This window comes from Hesperophylax consimilis, chromosome 3, assembly GCF_061612785.1.
Source record: "Hesperophylax consimilis isolate HC1 chromosome 3, BYU_Hcon_1.0, whole genome shotgun sequence".
NCBI lineage: Eukaryota > Metazoa > Arthropoda > Insecta > Trichoptera > Limnephilidae > Hesperophylax > Hesperophylax consimilis.
Window position 1 is genome coordinate 6,000,734 of NC_142838.1, and position 20,199 is coordinate 6,020,932.

General features: G+C 31.4%; 1 protein-coding gene across 2 annotated transcripts in view; it reads right to left on the reverse strand.

Moving 5' to 3' along the window:
• LOC149424865 (zwei Ig domain protein zig-8-like) overlaps positions 1–20,199 on the reverse strand; it is a 154,625-nt gene that overhangs the window by 126,872 nt on the left and 7,554 nt on the right. For both annotated transcript variants that reach the window (XM_089650835.1, XM_089650834.1), the window contains exon 2: positions 3,819–4,852. In XM_089650835.1, the coding sequence (XP_089506961.1) occupies positions 3,819–3,960 (142 nt within the window). In that variant the 5' untranslated portion in view covers positions 3,961–4,852. The remainder of the gene's footprint in view (positions 1–3,818; positions 4,853–20,199) is intronic.

The window sequence follows — 20,199 nt, forward strand, 5'->3', positions numbered from 1 at the left end:
TATGAAGTATTTTCCGTAACATCACGGGAAGACATTCAAATACTAGATAAAGGGGCAGCGTCGGGTACTCTTGTTTCCCAACAACAGGGCGGATTAATGAAATCCTTCAGCGGAATACATTTGCAAGGAATCTTTCATGATAGAAATATTTTACTGAGAAATTCACTTTATGAACCCATTTAAAATAATATTTATATAAATACATGTATAAATATAACTTATACATATGTTTATATATAACTGTAGAAAAGAATGTGACCTTACTGGAGTACCCTTCACAATTTATTAATTTTATCTTCACCGTAATAATAAAAGCAAAAGATTGGATAACTTAGAAGCTCTTGAAATCAAAAAATCCCTAAATAATAACGCTAGTATATTGAATAACCAAATTAATGTATCGTTTAGTCCCATTCTAGATATATTTCCAGTAAACCGCTCTGTTATTGCTGGAATTCCCCCAATTACCCGTCCCCTCTGTTAACCTCCCACTCAAATACCTAAATTATATTTTTTGTGTATATATCTGTCAATATTTTGTATCTTAGGTTAGTTTTAATACTCTCCTGACGAAGGAAGGGTGCTTCCGAAACCGGTAGAGTACAATTAAAATTAAAGTGGTCTAAAACAAATTTTTATCTTGTATTGTATATTAATTTAAAAATAATTATATACTTAGGGCACGTTCCAGAGTTAAAGATTCTCTCGGTATCGCCCTAGTGTAAGACCACCATTAATAATAATAATAATATCTTTATTTAGGAAAGTTTACACATTACAACTATATACTCGTATATACATATAATGTTGTACATTGATTTGTAATTTTTATATTTAAGGTTATAAAATTAACAAAAATAAAGAACTATCAATATAAACATAATATTGTGAAGGTAAAAAGAAAATAAATGTACAGTTGAGGTTTCTCAAATACCGCCTCACTAGGCTAGCCTGTGTTGAGGCAGAATTTTTCGTGTTAGGTCCTAATACTTTTGAACATACCTATACTTGTATTAAGAAGTATTCGCTCAATAATGTGGTGACTTTAATAACTGCGAATTTGGGTGAATGCACCGATGAAGGCCCTATTCTTATTTTTGATCCAATTTTTTACATTATCTTTGAATTGATATGAATTTAGCCCTGTTTGGTAACCAGATCTGAATATCCAGGTACTTCCTTACTTTCCTCTTTCCCATCTTTTTCCCCTCCCCACAACCTTCAGCCTCACAAAATACCCCAATTGTGTATGTGATAGTATCACTGGCTCCATACGGTTGGGAGAAGTTGGGACTCTTGTGAGGTATAACATTAAAAAAAAAAAAAAATTTAAATTCTGACTGTTATTTGCCATGGAGCATGATATTATGACATGCGTACTGATATTTCTGGATGATGAACTGAGTCTGTCCGAAAATGATGTCCTTATGGTGGAGAAATATCACCATAAGTCAACTCAAACAAAATAAACAATTAACGTAATTCCTGGGGTGCCGACACAAAATTTTCGGCATCCGCCAGCTGATTCTATTTTCAACTTAACAAATTATTTTTGTTATTTGCAAAATGGTTTTTTTGTAACCTATACTTTTTCCTCAAATAATGTGATTGAAATAGTAAATAAACTACAATACCATAAATTATAGCACACTCCACGCCTGAATTTTTCTCTTCTGTTCTCACTCATTTATTTGTATATTCATTATTTCTTATGTTTTTCTTTTTAAAATTCTTATCTTTCTATTCATATTTTATATAATATATATCTTTTTATTTATATCTTTGATTGTATGTAAATTCGCATTATCTAAAATTAAATCAAACTCCAACCACCTCAGAAGAGGCTCAGCCTAGTGAGGTGGATTATACCAAAAAAAATGTATGTTAATTTATTGGTTAATAAATAATAAAAAAAAATTTAAAAAAACTTCCGTAAATAGTTTCCCCAGAATAGCTAGTCACATTCAGAGAAATGTTTTTTTTCATCTTCGAAGGATACGCTGGCAAACGAAAGGTTAAAGGGCATTTATTAATCCAAAACTTTCTAAGGTTTTCATTTTACAATTTATTACCATATTAAATTTATTAATACTAAATCCATTTAAGTACCTACTCATAAAACTTAATAGGGTGATTATATTTAACAGTGTCAGTTAGCTCTAAACCGTAAAATCAGTTTATTTCGTATTAAGTAACCATTTAAAAATACTTAGTTTTGAAATTGGAACGGATCCATAAACTGATTTATTTTTCAATGAAAAATGTGTTATTATATGTATGAAGGCAATGTGTAACTCAAGCTTGACAGTATTATGGGCATCACAGTAAATCAAATACGAACTAGAGGTCACTTAGCTCAAATTACATAATAATAAAGAATCTCTGTCCATCCGTCAAAAATGGCTGTTCAACATAATACCTAATAAAATGACATTTATATTCAGAGAAAAAAACCCTTCTCTGTGGAAACAAATAGTAAAAACATTCTCACTTATTTATATAAATTTGACTTCATCGGGCTGTTAAATAAATTAGAATTAAGGTGGCCCAAAAGTTCACACACGATTTTCTAAAATAGTTACTTTGTTTGTAAATAAAAATAATTATTATTATAACACAATTATTAAGCGTTCTTAAAAAGTATATAGATTTATAGTTTGTCAACATGTGTTCCTCTTTTGTTTACTTCACAAATGTCAAAGCCGTGATGAAATAAGACGCCATTTGCATAAAATTAGAGAATCTTCCAATAAGGCGATGACTCTTGCGCCACCATTTCAAATTTTATCTTTGAAACTTACAATTTTAAATTAATGCTTTTGTAAATAGTAATACAAGTAATCATTGAAATAAATACTCGCAACTCACAACGAAAATTTGAAACAGAAAAAGATTCGGTGGCATCTAGGAATTGAACCGAGAACCTCGGCCTTGCTTAACTTTACCACAGAGCTTATTCGACCCTATCCCCTTCGGTCATAGTTGACTTATGAAATAATGTATGAAACTTCCACTAAGAACAACCAACATTGTCTTAATTTTCTTAACGAATATTTTTATTATGTGATTCATCCCGAACTAAATCCAATACAGATAGTGTTTTGGATAAATATATCCATGTTTATTTTTAAAATCCCTTAAAGATAGTAAATTGTTTTGAAGGCTTGGTATTAGAAAAAAAATATTTAACCAAACGGAAAAAGGAGTATAAATGCATTAAAGTGAATTGGTTCCCTCAGCAAAATGCATCATTTAAAAAACGCATTATTCACATTGATGTAATGTCAATGATTATTCAGTAAAATGTAAAATTTTGTTTCGAACTGGAATCTACCGTGTTTAAGATGTTGTAGAGTCTATGTAACATGCGAGGTTTAAAAAGTAATAGTTAATTAATTGAGATTTAACAAATATTTGTTAGATTATTATAATAGTAGGTACGTAATAAATTAATTAAAAACTCTGCGCTGATAACCTATACCAAAAATATGCAACAATTTAGAAGGACCTATTATACAAGATGATGGCAAACACTCATCACCAGATAACTTTAAAACCAATAATAATTAGAAAAAACTACTCACTGATTTACTAAAAACCTCTCTTCTACGAAGGCAATTTAATTTATTACTAGCGATTCAATCAATCCAGATCTGAAAAAAGGTTCTTAATAAATCCAGCCAACAAAATTAATGTCCACCGAAACTGAATGAGTAAAACCATCAACAGTATTCCATCAAACACGTCGTGTGACGTCACCACGCTAAATGGTTCGTATCATCAGTGTAATACAGAGTTTGGGGAGTCGTCAATCTCACCTGTCAGATGTGCCAGGATCCAGGTCAACAGCCAGCTCCGGGCCCGCACGAGATCTCTCCCAGGTCTCCCGCTGGCTTTTAGAGGTCTCCCCGGTCTCCCCTCCTCTCTCCGGGGACCTGCCAATCTCCCCGCGCTGCACATCGTTGCACTTTGTTGCCCGGTCGAATTTAAAGTATTACTCCCGGGCGCACTTTATTTTGCAAGGGTGAATTTAACGTTTCACTCTTTCGCGCCTTTTTATGCTCCGCTGGATGTTAGATCTGGCCAAACCGTGCGCTGAATTTAAATATTTCAATTCTATTTTCTCTTACTCGTTTTTTTCAATACAATTTGCTTTCAATACAAGTCGGTAAAAGTTATTTAACTTAACAACGTACACATTATATGATAGATACTTATTTATTATATTCTATTTTATTGATTAATTTGATTAAATCTTGGTATACTCAAAGTGATTTAGTTTCATTATTAAATTTATATACCCACATAATATATTTGACAATTTTTTATATCTTTTCAAACTCGTTCGATAAACTTTCGTTGTATTAATTTGTTCTTATTATTATTTGATTATTTAATGTTTAATTCGTGGAATAACAATTATCATCTTGAATCCCAATTAAAACAGTTGTTACCCCTTAGTTAAATTGCGAAATTCACACACTTTCATTTGTACAGTAACGGTGAACTGTTCTGCGGCGTTTTATTCAGTTTTAAGCACATTTTAGCGGGAACACAGCCGGCGGGTATTTTTATCTCGTGGCTAATGCTAATCACACACACGAATATTCCCGCTCCTATTGTTAGCTTTGCGGCAGTCAAGACATTATTCCCGCTCTCACAAAGTAAGCTTTACTTAGCTTTTTTATAACAGGGGAATTTTACCGACCGCCGGTATTGACTCACTTTTTGTGGGATTTGAAATATTCGTTCACTTTATTTATAGTTTTTTATGTTATTTGGTATTTTTTATACGTTAGAATTTTCGAATTTATTTATCGGTGTATAACTGTTGTTGGGGCAGCCGTCCATCCTTGAACAAAAAACAATAATTAGTATAACCCGTGAAAATCATGGGATATTATAATTGCTGGATAGATAATCTTATGTCAGCAAAAAAACACAGACCCTCAAAAAATCACGCAATAACAATTTTCAAATATAGAATTTATAATAAAAATAATTATATGAAAAAAAATTACTATAAAAACGTACTTTAAGTACCGCTAAAATTGTATAAAAAATAAAGAAATTCAAAATAAATCTGGTAAAAAAATATTATTAATTAATAAGTAGGTAATTTATTGCTTTATAACACGCTATAATCTCATTTAAAAAATGGTACTTAAATTCGAAGCAAATCCGACTTCTAGAGTTCATTAAACTAGTGTTACAGGCAGACGTACAACCGAAATTGGTATGCTTAGGTAATCATTTTTTTTTTAATGTATTAAAAGCACGATTTTTTTGCGTTTTTTAAAAATCTGTTTCCATTACAGAAACTAACGTAAGTTATCGGTTTAAAAATCCTAGGGCTTGAGATGTTTGGAAGTTATAAAATAGTCCATACCCATCCTATCAGGCTAAAAGAGGAACTACTCCACTCACCTTCGGAAGGAAAGACCTTAAATAAATACTTAAAGCCCTTAAAAACACATGACAACTTGTCGACGAATGGGATTAAGGCGATGCCATACGTAGTAATGCAAAATCATGTGTTTTTGGTTTGAAAATCTGGTCGCCTATAAATGTTTCAGATGCTTTAATTAAATACTGCGAGTAGAATACATCTTGGCCTTTGAAATAATCGAGTACTTTTTAGATAAATCTTTTTATAAGCCTAGAAAAAAGTAATGTATAAGGCCTTTGAAAACTGCTTTAAAGTTCAAAATCTCCTACTTACGAAACCATTTTCGGTTATGATTTTATTGTATAATGTGGAAAATTAAGTTATTTATGAAATGATCGAAAAAAATTTAATATTTTTGCCTGAACATCCACAAAATAAAATAAAAGGCACTTTTTGGCCATGTTTGTTCTTGCATAAATCAAAACAGGCGGATGGTGTTAAGCGGGAATTTAAACCTTATCGCTACCTACGTAAGGGTTGTTATTGATAGCGGCTCAATTTAAAATATTAAACGACGTAGTGCATCGCCTTAAGAAAATACTGCAAGTCAAACGAATATTGTAGGTGACGAAATAATATAATGTCGATTGTATTCCTACTATATTATAAAGCATTCCGTGTGTTCTTTTTATTTGTATTATATTGAGATACTAAATAGGTACTAATTACACTGTTTTAAACCTCGTTTGAAATACTTTTATCTGTAAAAATAAGGCTTATATCACAAATTAAACGTTTTTGTAATAAGGTGCATACAATTTTTTTTGTTTTATGTGAAACCGCACAAGAGTCCCAAATGCTCCCAACCGTCTGGAGCTAGTGAGACTATGACATCCCCAGTCGAGGTATGTTGTGAGGCTGATTGCAGTGGGGAGAGGAAGGAGATAGTGAAGATGATAAAGGAGAAATACCTGGCTATTTAGATCTGGTCACCAAACACGGCCAAAGCCATTTCAAGCAAAGATTTAATTCTAAATGGTGGTCTTACACCAGCTTGATACTGAGAGTATATTTCACTCTGGAACGTGCCATATACCATATATTTTTTTATATTAGCAAATTGTGAAATAACACAAATGAAACAAATTAAATTTACTTGCGCACGCCGGGATTTGAACCCACGACCTTCGTATTTCTAATCTAGAGCCTTACCCTCAACCACAGAGGCCGTCTAAAATGATAGCTAATAATACTTATACTCGTATTATCTGTAAGGTGTAAGAATCCAACGTCATTTATGAGCCAATAATGACATTCAAAATACTGCATATAGTGTCTAGGCCGCCAATATTGAAAGAGATGCTTAAACTTGGTGAATCGTCCTAAAACATGGCAATTATCCATTAAAAAATGGGTCCCGGGACACCGGGAGCTTTTTCACCCAAATACAAACCAAAGCATTAGACTATAACATTATATTTTATGCTACCATGTAAAAATAAATTACACTCACGCTTTAACGAATCATAACTCATAATGTCATGTTCATACATACAGATAATAAACAATATTAATGCTTTGAACACAGCACTATGAACCTTACGTTCCATCAATCATACTATCTTTAGTGTTGTTTATTTGAACGTCCGATTATGATCATTGACTGATGCGGATTGACTGGTATTAATAATTATTTATTGAATTATCTACATGATCTGGTTATTTTGTTGCGTAGGCACATACACTCTATAGTTTTTTGTGTTGTCAGATATATTTCAAATGTAATACATATTGGAAATCGGAAAATTGGTCGTTCGTAGTTGATAAGAACATTTTCACCCTTTAATATTTCTTGTGATTGATTGTAAATCGATATAATCATAGCATCCTTTAAAGCACACCCATAATAAAAGGAGGAAATATGAAGAAAAAAATCAATAAAAGTACAAAGAAAATAAACACTTATTTTTTAGATTTTTTTTCTAATTATATTAATATATAACTCGAAAAGTATGTATTTTGTTTTCAAAACTCCTTTACTTTCTTAATCCTGTAAAACCTTAATACTTATCCTGTAAAACCCTAAAAAAATAATTTTAATGCCGCACATGTGAGACTATGGCATCTCCAATTGGTGTATATTGTCAATTTCACAGTTTAAAGTGGTGACGATGGGAAAAAGATGAGGAAGAGGAATGTGGAGAAACACCTCGCTATTCAGATCTGGTATCCAAACACGGCTAAAGCCATTTCAAACGACTTTTCGATTCTGACTAGTTGTGTTTTACCAGGGCGACCATCTCAAAATCTGAAATGTGCCGCAAGTGTTATGCTCTGTATATTTTCTTTAAAATATTTAGTAAATGAAATGTTGACAACGCAAATTATCAAAAAAAAATTGCTTGCGCGTGCCGCATTTTTGCCCGTGACCTCCGGATTTATGGCCGAGAGAATTCCAACATCCTTAAAATAAATAAACGGAAACAAAATTACCTCTCGGATTGTTATGTTTGAACTATTTAAATTTATTTGGATTTGTTAATCGATGTCATGTACAAATTTTTTCCGCCCGGAGGTAGGCAGTTCAAAATCGATTGAAATGAACCTAACTTTAATGTGTTTTTACACTCAGGAGGTCAATTTTATTGTTATTAGAAGACAAATATTTATGTACGCTTTTCTTCTAAAAATGTTTATTATGCATTTTTTCACAGCTCGTTTTGTCCCGCTGTGGTCCATGGCATATCCAGATAAGCAAGATCAGGCACAGTGCTTTGTTTTTATGTCCCCACGTGCGAGCAATAAATATTTGGGACTCCCTTTATTACTCGTTTTAACGCGTTATGGTGTTTATTCAAAACACAATATGGTGCTGAGAGGTTTGTTATTTTTCTTTGAAATCTGTTGGGTGGTTGGCACTGTTTCACATACAAACATCAACACGATATTATATTGTAATGACAATGATTTCAGTGGAATAATGGTAGGTATGTCCGGAATTTATTCAACTTCTAAAGTTTATTCAATAAATCGAAAAACTGTTTTTAAAATAATTGTTTAGCAGTTAACAGTGGTTCGGTACTAAGGAAAGTTTTTTTCTTAAATATTATTTTCAGATGCTAAAACAACTAAAAATGTAAATAAATTCATAACAAAGACATTAAAAACCTTTTTTGAATTGTCTATGCATTTGGTCAAAAGAGAAGTCAACGGATGATTGAAACGACCAAAGGAGGACCGAATTAATCTTTTTTCTGGTAGTCTTTGGTAGAAAATAACCTTTTTTTCCATGGATATTTCCAGTATGTAGAGAAGCAAAACCCCAAGTGTACAAATAAATAAATACCTTAATAATAATGGTCTTTATTCCAGAGTGTGGGAGGTGTGTGCAATCCCACACATTTCATGAGAATTATCAGTACATATTTATATGCAGGGTTCAAGTAAAAACAAATTTTATAAAATAAAAAAAATAAAAGGGAGTAGTATCAATAAAAAATAAGTTTAAAAGTAAATATGAATAAATAAAATAAAATATTCATTGACCGCTTAAACGCGTTCTTGATCCATTGGATCGAAGATTGTAAGGAAGTGAGACGATTACATAAGTGTGGTGAACTGTTGGATCTAATTAATTAATGAATTAATTAAGACTGTCAATAGCTTGATCAGCAGAACGTTCGAAGAGCAGTTGGATGGGTCAAGTTCAATATTCACAACGGGCTACTTCCGACCTATTACATCAACTAGTTAATATCGGTTAGAAAGGTCTGTACTATAAATCTTGCAACAAAAACAACAAGATAACTTTTTGGTAAAATATTTTAAACAAGTAATACCATACTCTGTTGACATTCTCGTATGAGACTTTACGACTTTTGTGAAACAGCTCCAAAACTATTGTTAGTCTAACAATCAAATGAAGTGTAACTTTTCATCAATCTCGCAAAAGCCACTGAGACGTGCACCAAAAATATTTGGTAGAGCAATTTGCTATATGGTAAATGATTCCAAAAACTATTATGACAGCTAAGAAAACCTCTGAGACCGAGGAACTTGGTAGAGCAGTTGTTGTCTGGATAGTGAACCGTCTCAAAAACTTGGGAAGTTTGGATAATAAATAGTGTCAGACAACTTGAAAGAGTACCTGACAAGTATCCTGAACAGTGCATGGTTATAAATAGTCCTTTGTATTAATATAACAATTATACGTTTTTCACAACGAACGCGCGACCGCCATCTTATGAGAGAGACAACATTAAAGAGGATTCATAATGTAGGTAGATAAGTAAATATTGTATAAAGACGTGCAAAATTGTCCAGTGTCCCATTTGTCTTATCTGCCACATGTCACATTTGTATGAAATTTGTAAAAATTATAAAAACCATTCCATTGATTTCTAAATCTGAAATATTATCACACTATGTGTGAATAGCTTATCTTGGGAATTAATGTAATAGCGATTAATTTTTGGATTATTATGCCGTCTTGCGCGTCCTTTTTTTTTAGCCAACAAGTTGTACAGCGTTAAGCCCGCCAATGTTTCAATTCTGAATGGTGGTCTTAAACCAGGGCGATACTGAGAGTATCTTCCACATCTAATGAACTATTGCTTGATAGCCTCAGCACGGGTAAAGCACCTTGTGAGGTCCACATTATCAAATAAGATTTTATCGAGCAGTAGCTGACTCAATATTTATACACAGCATTTTAAACAATGACATTAACTGTACCGAACTTCTGTCCCTTATTAACTTTAACATACCTTTGAGACGTACACGAAATACAGCGCTATTCCATCAGCAAATGCATTATCTAATTTTCCAATTTACCGAGCTCTTCATACTCTAAATAATATTTGTCTTCTCTAACATTGATATTTTTTTGGATTCACTGCCCAAATTCAAACGTGACATCATCTCAAAAATTTTAACTATTTAATGCACATACATACAGACACACACATACACACAAACACTCACACCTATATACTACACACGTCATCTGGTAATTAAGGAATAAACATACCACTTAGCAGGCATTACAAGGAAACATATCATAGGTACCTTATCTTATTCTGGTATATTGTTTTATCTCTGTAAATCATTTACCGTTTGTTTCTATTATCTATTATCTTTAAGAAGAATGCTCAACACGGCATAATAACCCAAACATTAATCGCGATAAAATTTTTGGAATGCATTTAGTTTTTGTATTCAAAATACATTTTATTCACCGATTCGGCCCCGTTGAGAGATACAAGCTGCAAATGCAAACAAAGCTGGAATTTCCTCCGGCTGGAGTAGTTATTTACAAAAGCCGTCAACAGCAAATCAGTGTTCGTCAGCGCTACTTGTGTTCCTTTCATTATTGGCTTGTTCACACCTCACAATACTTTTCTCTTCACACTTCTGTCATTATAGTTCCTACCCACCAAGACACGCTACCGTAATTTATGCTACAGATTTGTAACTCATGTTAAAACTAATAATTCTTTTAACACACGTGATTTTAAATTTTCCTTTTAATTTACCACGCAATTGCTAATAACTTTTTTGAAGAGTTTTTTATTTCTTTTTTTTTATGATTCTATGGTACACATTTATTTTTGAAAAGCACGTTCTTATCAAACAACCAAATATCAAAAGAAATTTAATTTAGTATTGAATAACGTTATTTGTATTTTTATTAAAGGTAAACTCAAAAAATTGACAGGCAGGAAGCATTTATCATATTTTTTTTAGATACGAGAAACCTTGTCAATTTGCAATAAACTATTTAAACGTATATTTTGTTTTAGATACCTAAAATACATAAAATATCATTTACAAGAAAAATGAAACAGGTAATACCAACGGCTTTATAGAAATTGAAAGCAACTATCTTTATTTTTCTACAAAATCTCTCAATCAATAAGTAAAAAAATGTTTAAAAACTTAGATGTTACGAGGAAATAGAAATTGAAGAAAATATTATAAGTCGTAGACTATGACCCTTAAGCACAAGTGGGTGTAGGTATTCACACGTTTTGTGATATTCTTTCTATTTCCGCAGCAAACGTTTTCGGTTCCTATTTTTAGAGCCATTTAATCTCTATACAATTTTTCCATGCAAACAACGACGATAAAAATACCAACTAAAAGAGTGTTATGTAAAAACACGAAAATTTAAATAAAAAGTTATGGCGCGCCGCTGTTAGCTAGAAAGTGTATTATTTATTAACAGGGTTTTGATAAAGCAGAAAATGTTTTTAGATAATTTCTTTATAAAATTATATATATTTTTTACGATGCTTTGAATACTTAATATTTATTTATTATAAGTATCAAAAAAAAATATAAAATATATATACCTACTCCACTCAAAGGTTCATATTATCACATTGAAATTTATTCTCTCTTCTGATTTTATTCTGAGAGTAAGAAAAATTACATTAAAACACCTCATATGAAATTATTTATCATCTTTAACATTTATTTGAAAACGTGCCATGACTTATGTTTTTTTTTTCTTTTCGGAACAATCTCTTTTTAAAAAAAAATAGTACAAGAGATGGCGTTATAATGATTAATGTTCGTACTTGTCAACCGCATCTCCACCTCAGTCTGAGACACAAAAACAGCTCTCAAAACCAAACTCATTTATTTTTAATATTTGGAAATATCGTTGGAACATACAACAGAAGAAGTTGATATTACAATATGTTAAAAGTTGTGCGTATTTTCACAAACGTATTAAAGATCACCAGTAGATATTTCTATAAACTTTTTATTATTTTTACTTTTTATGTGATATTCAAAACGTTATTTAAAAAAAGAATCCCATTGCCATAAAATACATCCCTTGGAGATAATTCAATTTGAATGGAGTATTTTTATGATCAAATTTGACCTAGTTTATGAGTCCAGGAGTCAGTGCCACCAATTTGAATTAAAAAATAAATTTAAACTAAACACAAAAGATTTCAATATTTTGTCTATTTGTATCTAACTTTAGAAGTCTACTTTTGAAATGTTTTTTTTTTCATTGCAATATTATAAGTAAAATGTAAACAATACAAGCCTAACATTAATATTTTACCATTGAAATAAATTTCCCAATACGTATTAAATGGATACATAGCTTTGAATTTGGTCTATGGACAAACGAATTAAAAGTAATGTTACATAGTATGTTTGAAACGACGCGCGGACAAACTTTTTAGTGAAATTTGTGAATGTTCTGTGAATGCGGATGACCACACATGTTTTTTTATTTGTTTTGTAAATCAGTTTGACAAATATAAATTAGCATTTTACTAACGACCAGTAACGCTCATGACTTTTGAAAAGGTGTTAAGTTTGAAAAAAATTACATTGTTGATATTGTTTAGTACGGAACATTTTTTTTTTAACTAATCGGTATTTTCATGCAGATTTTCAGGAAATTTCACTTTGGCAGTGCGTTCCACCGATTTCCAGAAAAACTTCACACAAAAAACCTTATTTCCTAAAAGAAAATATTTTTAGCTAGAGCCACATTAATTGTATTTTTTTTAATAAGAGCACTATAGTACACACAAAAGTCACGAGTCGTCATTGCCGTTGAACGACATGAGGTAGATACTAAATTGGTGACGATGCAAATAGTCTATTTTGTGACTTGCGGATATTTAAATTGATATCATATTCATACAATTGCAAGCTTAAAGCCTGTGACAGACTACTTTATAAGCGCGTTATCTTTCCATCGCTCGCCATACATTCGCATTGGAACTGTATTGCGAGCGATATGCTGAAATAGACCAAATCACAAGTGGAGTATCTGAGCGGTGGTCCTTTTTTGCACAGCACTTTTTTTCAAATTATTTTGGCAATGACCATAGCAAAAATATCGCAAACCTAATGTAGTATGTCATTATCGTTAAAAATGTGTAGGTATTCTACATAATTACATCTTTTACATAACTCCACATAGAAGGCTCTGAGGAAAATAATTTCCCTAGCGACCTTTGTCATCATTGGGGATGCTGTGTGGCTAGACTTTTTGAGGAGGGAAAGAATGGAAATAATGAGGGTCTTGGCAAATTGTCCCACACCCGACCCATTCTCATGCTTACACGTTTTTGTGGTATTATTGCCACTAGACTTTTTTCAATACAGTACCTACGTATTTGTTTGAAGGTTCGTTACATATCATAACTAATTTGCTATCGTTAAGTCTAAAATAGGTCTTCACCGGGATGTCTATTACTTTTTTTCAATTTAAATTCATTGAACCAATGAAAACAGAAATACCAATAATATTTGGACAAAAATACGATAATAGAATTATAAGGTCTTATTCAATTCTATGCCTTTGCAGATCAATCACTATCCATTTAAAAAATAATTCTACCTGCTTACTCGACATCATTACAATAATTTAGTTTTTATTTTTATTTTCCCGGATAATTTTCAGAAGTTGCTCCAATATTTCGACATATTCTGATAAAAATATCCATTAGTCAAAACAGTCAATCTCCCAGCGGGATATTCTTCTACCGCTCATGCCCCTCTTTTAGAATTTACTGAGTATTTTTATAGGGAAGATCAATGTGACCAATATAATGTCCAATCATCTCATTTTACGTAAATCCTAATGTTATTATTGAATACTACGGTTCAAGATCGTAATGCCATAAGGTTTAAATAAAAAAAATACTTTGTTTCAAACCACTTTATTATACAATTTTACAAATAATCAACTTTTTTCAGTTATAATTAACCTTCTTCGAGACCGTAATAATATAAACAAAGTATAAAGTGGTTTAAGAAGATTTTTTAAAAATTAATTTATGATTTTAAGCCACAAAGGGTAGCTTTCTTCGAAACAATATGTGGTATCTGCATACCTTCGTAATAACCTACGTGATCTAAAAATATATCTTTCTTTTAAAATGTTAATATATATTTAATGTGTTTCAAGAAAACAGTGAAACTTCAGGATGTGATGGAATATTCACGATATTCTTGAAAAAATGGTAATAATGTTTACCAAACAGAACAAAAATTTTAATCTAATTTACAGGGAAATATTTTCTTGAAATTTGTTGAAAACATAAACGTTGTCTCGGCGTTACACGCCTTTTATATACCCGACCATTCTCAAAGGAGGGCATGTGCGTAGCCAATCACTGGTTAGGTTACGGTCGGCCAAACCGGTTTTTTGAATTTAGCGAGCAAAGAGTGGTGATAATATTAATATATGGCTGATTTATACAGCGCATTTTCGTGAAAAATCTCCTCGATGGCGCCGTTCATATGTATTGAATATATAATAGAACTGGCTTGCAACTAAGATTCATAATAATAAGTGACTTGTATCTAGAGAATATATAGTGACTTAAGATTAAGGCTTACATCTTCTGACCTGTTTACATATATTTATAACCGTGGCTTAAAGTTAGAGACTTACAACTAAGGTACTTACATTTGCCAGTGTTGTCAGTGATAAGTCAATAATAATAAAAAAAAATTAAAAAATAACTCTTTGTAGATATAGATACAAACAGGTAACAAGTAAGGTATTACTGTGAGTCGAATCAGTTTAAGGGTTTTATACGTACATATCATATTTAACATATTAATCAATACACTTTTTTTTTAATTTAAATGTAAAAAGATATATTATACTCATTATTTTCAATATATTCTTTATCCAATGTTATGTTATTAATAACTGACTTGAATTGTTATATTATTAAAAACTGACTTCAATCGTTGTATTTTGAATAGCCTTTGATTGTTATGTTATTAATAACTGCCTTCAATTTTTATTTAATGAATTGCCTTCCGGCTCATTTTACTGTTTTTTTTCAATATTTTTCCTACCTATCTGTATTACAAATAAACAATAGGTCATACAACAACTTCAATCATGTCCTGTAACGAATGCTACGAAATGAGAGAGGAAATTTGATTTTGAAAACGAAATCCCAGTAAAATTATTTTTTCGTATTGCCATTCTGACTCATACATACAAACAAAATTTTATTTCGCCATAAAAATTTGTTAGTTGGCCTGCGGCACAAATTGGTCGAAAACTAATGACGCCATTGTGATCAAATTGAAGCAAAAAAAGCTTAAAAATATAGGGGAAGGGTGAGTGTCAACAAGATTTGTCCAATTTTGTTCAGATAAATGTTTGATATTTTATTAAAAAAGGCCGTTTTCTCTGCGAGTTTGTGTGAGTGTTTTAAAAAATGTACTTGAATGCACAAGAACACCAACTGATTTTGATTGAGGGACTATGGCATCTCCGATTTGAATACATTTGTTGTGAAGCTCAAAGGAGTGGTGGAGGATGGAGATTGAAAAGGCAAAAGGAAAGGCTTAGAGTACCTACCTAGGTATTTAGATCTGGTCACTTTACAAGGTTAAATCTTTTAAAGCAACGTTTCACTTCTACGTTTTTCTTCTATGGTGGTCTTTCACAAGGGTGATACTGAAAGCATCTACTACTTCACTATTCAAAGATGTGTGATTTTTTTACAAAATCTTATTCATTATAATCTCTAACAAATCAGGGCAAATACAAACAAATTCTTGTTTATTGGAACACGATAGTTATGTTAAAATAATACACAATATCTAATAGGAATATTTTTGAATATTAAAACACAAATTCCTAAAACATGAATTAAATAAATAACTTTATTGTTTGGTGGGTTCAAGTTCTAGATGTGACCGTATCTGTTTTTGATTTGTCTTCAATAATTAAATATTACAATTTGAAGCTTTATTCAGTAATTTATTAAAAAAATAGAATAAATAACTTTGCATAAAGCAAAATTTAATCAAAAAGGACTAACATGCATTAAAACAATTAGTTTTTTCGTCAGGTTAAACGGATGGTAAAAAATATAAATAAGATAAACAAGTAGGTAATAACATATAAATAATATGTCTATATAACTATTATATGTAATATTTAAATTGTCTATACATTACCTAAATAACAATTTTGTGATAATTTTATAAACTAATGGTGTTTTTTTTCAATAATAATGACTGGTGTTTAATTAGTCATTTATTTTTTTTTTTTTAAAACCTATCATTTTAAAGGTATTGTCTGTAGGTCCAAAGGTCGTCTGTCAATACTTATGTGTCTATTCGTAAATTCTTTATTAAATTTTCTTTCCACTTTCATCCCGACGAAGAAACCGTTGGTCGATCCTTTTTGATTAAATAGTGGTAGCTACAAAATGTATCTATTATATTTAAATTCAATTGACTCTACAAAGTGTGTTTGCAATTATTAAACAATAAATTTAAAAATCTGACCAGTAACGTGGCAGAGCGGAATGCTCTTGGACTCTCAAGAAATCATATAAGCAATATACGCGTTCAATTAATTACAAAATATGCGCTATGGTTACTAAGTTTACCTATGCCGACTAGTTTAAAGGATTTAGGAAAACAATATGTATCTTTCTACTTACGGGCACCAACAAGCTCACGAGTTAGGAAACTCGCCAGTTTTTTTACAAACCGCCACAGTCGAGTCGTTAGTATAAATCATGCACCCAAAGAAAATTAGTAAACTTAGTTATTCCAGTTATTAATGGTGACAACATCAGAGGAATAAATTAATTTAGTTGCTGAACTAAGATGATATATTTTTTGGGCAGTGCAAATTCACAGCCACATCTAATGGCGGCAGAAATGTTTCGGTGATAAATGTAAATTTAGATAATAACAATAATTATTGTTCTTCTTGTAAACAGAAAGCTCTTTAAACTTCTTGAAAAGTTACTTACAATAGAAAGATTTTGGGCATTTGTCTTTTAAATAAACTTCAAAAATATTCGCATTACGTATTTTTTAAATCGAGTTATAAAGTTTTATTTTTTAGCGATCTAACCTGTAAATAACGACTTGTAATATTTTTCTCCCCTAAAAATGAATTTACCTTATAAAACAACATTTGAAAGCCCCTGAGCAAGTATTTTTTTAAACCCTAATCAAACCAAAGTAATGTAAATGCTATTTTTTTTTATAAAACACATCTAATAAAATTATGATTTTCTCCTGTTTGCACTGACGTCATTGGCAAAGTAATAACCTTTCGGACCTTTTTACAAGTTAGTAAAATATGTTAAGCCCCTTTTAAATGTATGTAATACTGGTTTTTGGCCTCAACACGGGTAAGCCAACCAGTGAGGCCAATATTACTGGATTGTACTATGAAATGTAAAATTTTGTACCAAAAAAAAAAATTATGTATATATATTTATTTTTCAACCTGACTTCTATCATGAGCTACGAAGCGTCAAAACCCCAAAAACTTAATTCTTACTTCACATCTCATAACTTCTTGAAAACATTACCTAATACACCCAAACACACGGAGAAAAATAAGGATTACAATTTAAATATTTTAATATTTTATCACAAAAAATAATGACACATAATTTTAAAAAAATATAGTAATTATTTCACGTAATTTTATACATAAGATGTACCATCATAATAAAGCTAGTCGTTTGTGTATTATGTGTCGTGTTAAAATCTTTTAATATTATTGGTAATCCGTTTAAAAACGGGAGTGCAGGCCTTCTTGGTAAATTTTTAGTGAATTACATAACATAATGGCGAAATTCATGTTACATTCTCATTTCGTCATGATATAATTTTTATCCGTTCGTGTATTATTTTTTTAACAATCACTAAAAACCGCTGTCACAGAATGGAGAATGGATTTAGAAACTTGTTAGTAAGATAATACTAAAACGCAATGCATCAATGCCAATTTAAATTTTAAAAAACCCTAACATTTCGGGCATTTGAATATACTGGCGCAGGCCTCAACCACCCAGAAGCACAGCCCCTGGCTTCTGCCCAAATCATCCAAATTATCCCTACACTACTGCCGCTTTGCATATATTTGCTTTGTATCTATAATATTTTTCTCAAAAATATAACTGTCTTTTTATGTAATTATCAGTTTGAAAAAAACTCATTAACTGACGGAAGGACGATGAATATGGTACTTCATGAATAATTCTCTTTGATTCCTGGGAGAATTTAAAACGCTTGTGACCTAAAAACTTTGCCAATTTCTGGAAAAACTTAACTATATTAAAAGAAAATTTGAATTCTGCTACGTGATTCCATGTTTCTTCTGTGAAAAAATGACGCGTTGAAAGACCTGAAGATATATGAATGAATTCCGAAACTATTCTAATCATGACAGGAAAAATTTCTAACAAGTAGAATAATCATATTTCTTTTTTCTAGGCAAAATATTGGTACATACACAACTTTCCAACATCAAACAATCGAAAACTACGAAAGAACCATTATTGACGAATATAAGGAATTGCTGGTAAATTGATTAAAACAATTTTGTTTATAGGTTCCTACCTAAAGAACAAGTAGGTACGGGCTAATAAGAAGCGTTTGAATTTATCTGTGTAAAATTAAATGTTAGTTTAAGAACACCTGCCGTAGTCCTCTCTTACTCCGCAAATGCCAAAGATGACCAGTGTTTAGCGATGTTTATTATGTTTGCTGTTTAGACAGCCCGCAAGTGAGACTTTATTTGCGAAAACAGAAATGTTGTAACAGTTACGGGGATAAAAATCCATTACAATGTATGAAGGTGCGCCTACGAGGGAGTTTTGAAATAGTTTCCAACCATCGCCGCAACTAAAGTATCTGTTCTGCGTGCGGATTAAGGCTCGCAATTCGATTCGACAATGTTCTTTGTATTTTTTGTGTGTTCCATTCTTCAGCTTTCTAACAAAAACCAAAGAGACCCTGGGGAAAATAATGTCACTCAGAGGCTATATCATCTTTGGGGGTGGTATGAATCCATCCCTCCCACTTCGGTTTATGATGAGTCGAGAGAGTCCTGCTGGAGATGAAAAAACGTAATAATGTAAACGCCGCCAAGACCTAAACAAACCTCACCTCCAAGAACCCGGGCACACCAGCTAACTGACCAAACGTATCAAACAATTTAAAGTGGCATATGTCAGAGATGTTGATTATCCAATAAATGGTTCTCGGGCAGCGGTACCCCTACCCGCCTCCCAAATTGAAGTGTATTATTGTTAATAGAAATTTTCAAATATTAATACACTAAGAAATATGTCCCTAAAATTGGCACTGGAGTAGGTAAGGTAGGTACTTTATGGGTCTTATACATAATAATATAGTTACAAGAATTAATAGTACAGAAGCAGTTAAGTCAAGAAGTTAATACGGAATATAGTTACAAGAAGGCTAAAATAACATACCTCAGTAATAATAACAATTAAGTTTAGCATAATACTAGTCTTCTGTATGGGTTTTGTATAATTTTAAATGCAAATTTTAATATTAATTACTGTTTCACTGAATTATTATGTTCATATTATCAAATCTAATGTGGTAGTCGAAAAGCATGTAAAAAATTGTATACAAATATATTTTACGAATAAAAGAAAGAAAAAAATGTTTGTAAAAGCTCTTATGGGCGTATAATAAATAAAATAAAATAAAAATATATCCATTTAATAATATTGCTGATGTCTAATCACGTCAAAGTAGTTCATTTGTAAATCTTTATGTATCTCTTTCAATTTGGATATGATTTGAGATTTTCACGGCCGAAAGTATTATAGTGAGTTATTTATGGGGTATTATGCCATGATGCGCTACCTCATTCTTTAGCTAACGTTTCAGACAGCATTACAGTGACCATCATCATTAAAGTGTCTCAGATCTGCCCTACAGTTAGGTAGCGCAACACGGCATAGTACCCCAAAAATAAATCACTCTTTCAATTTATTCAACTTTCTAAT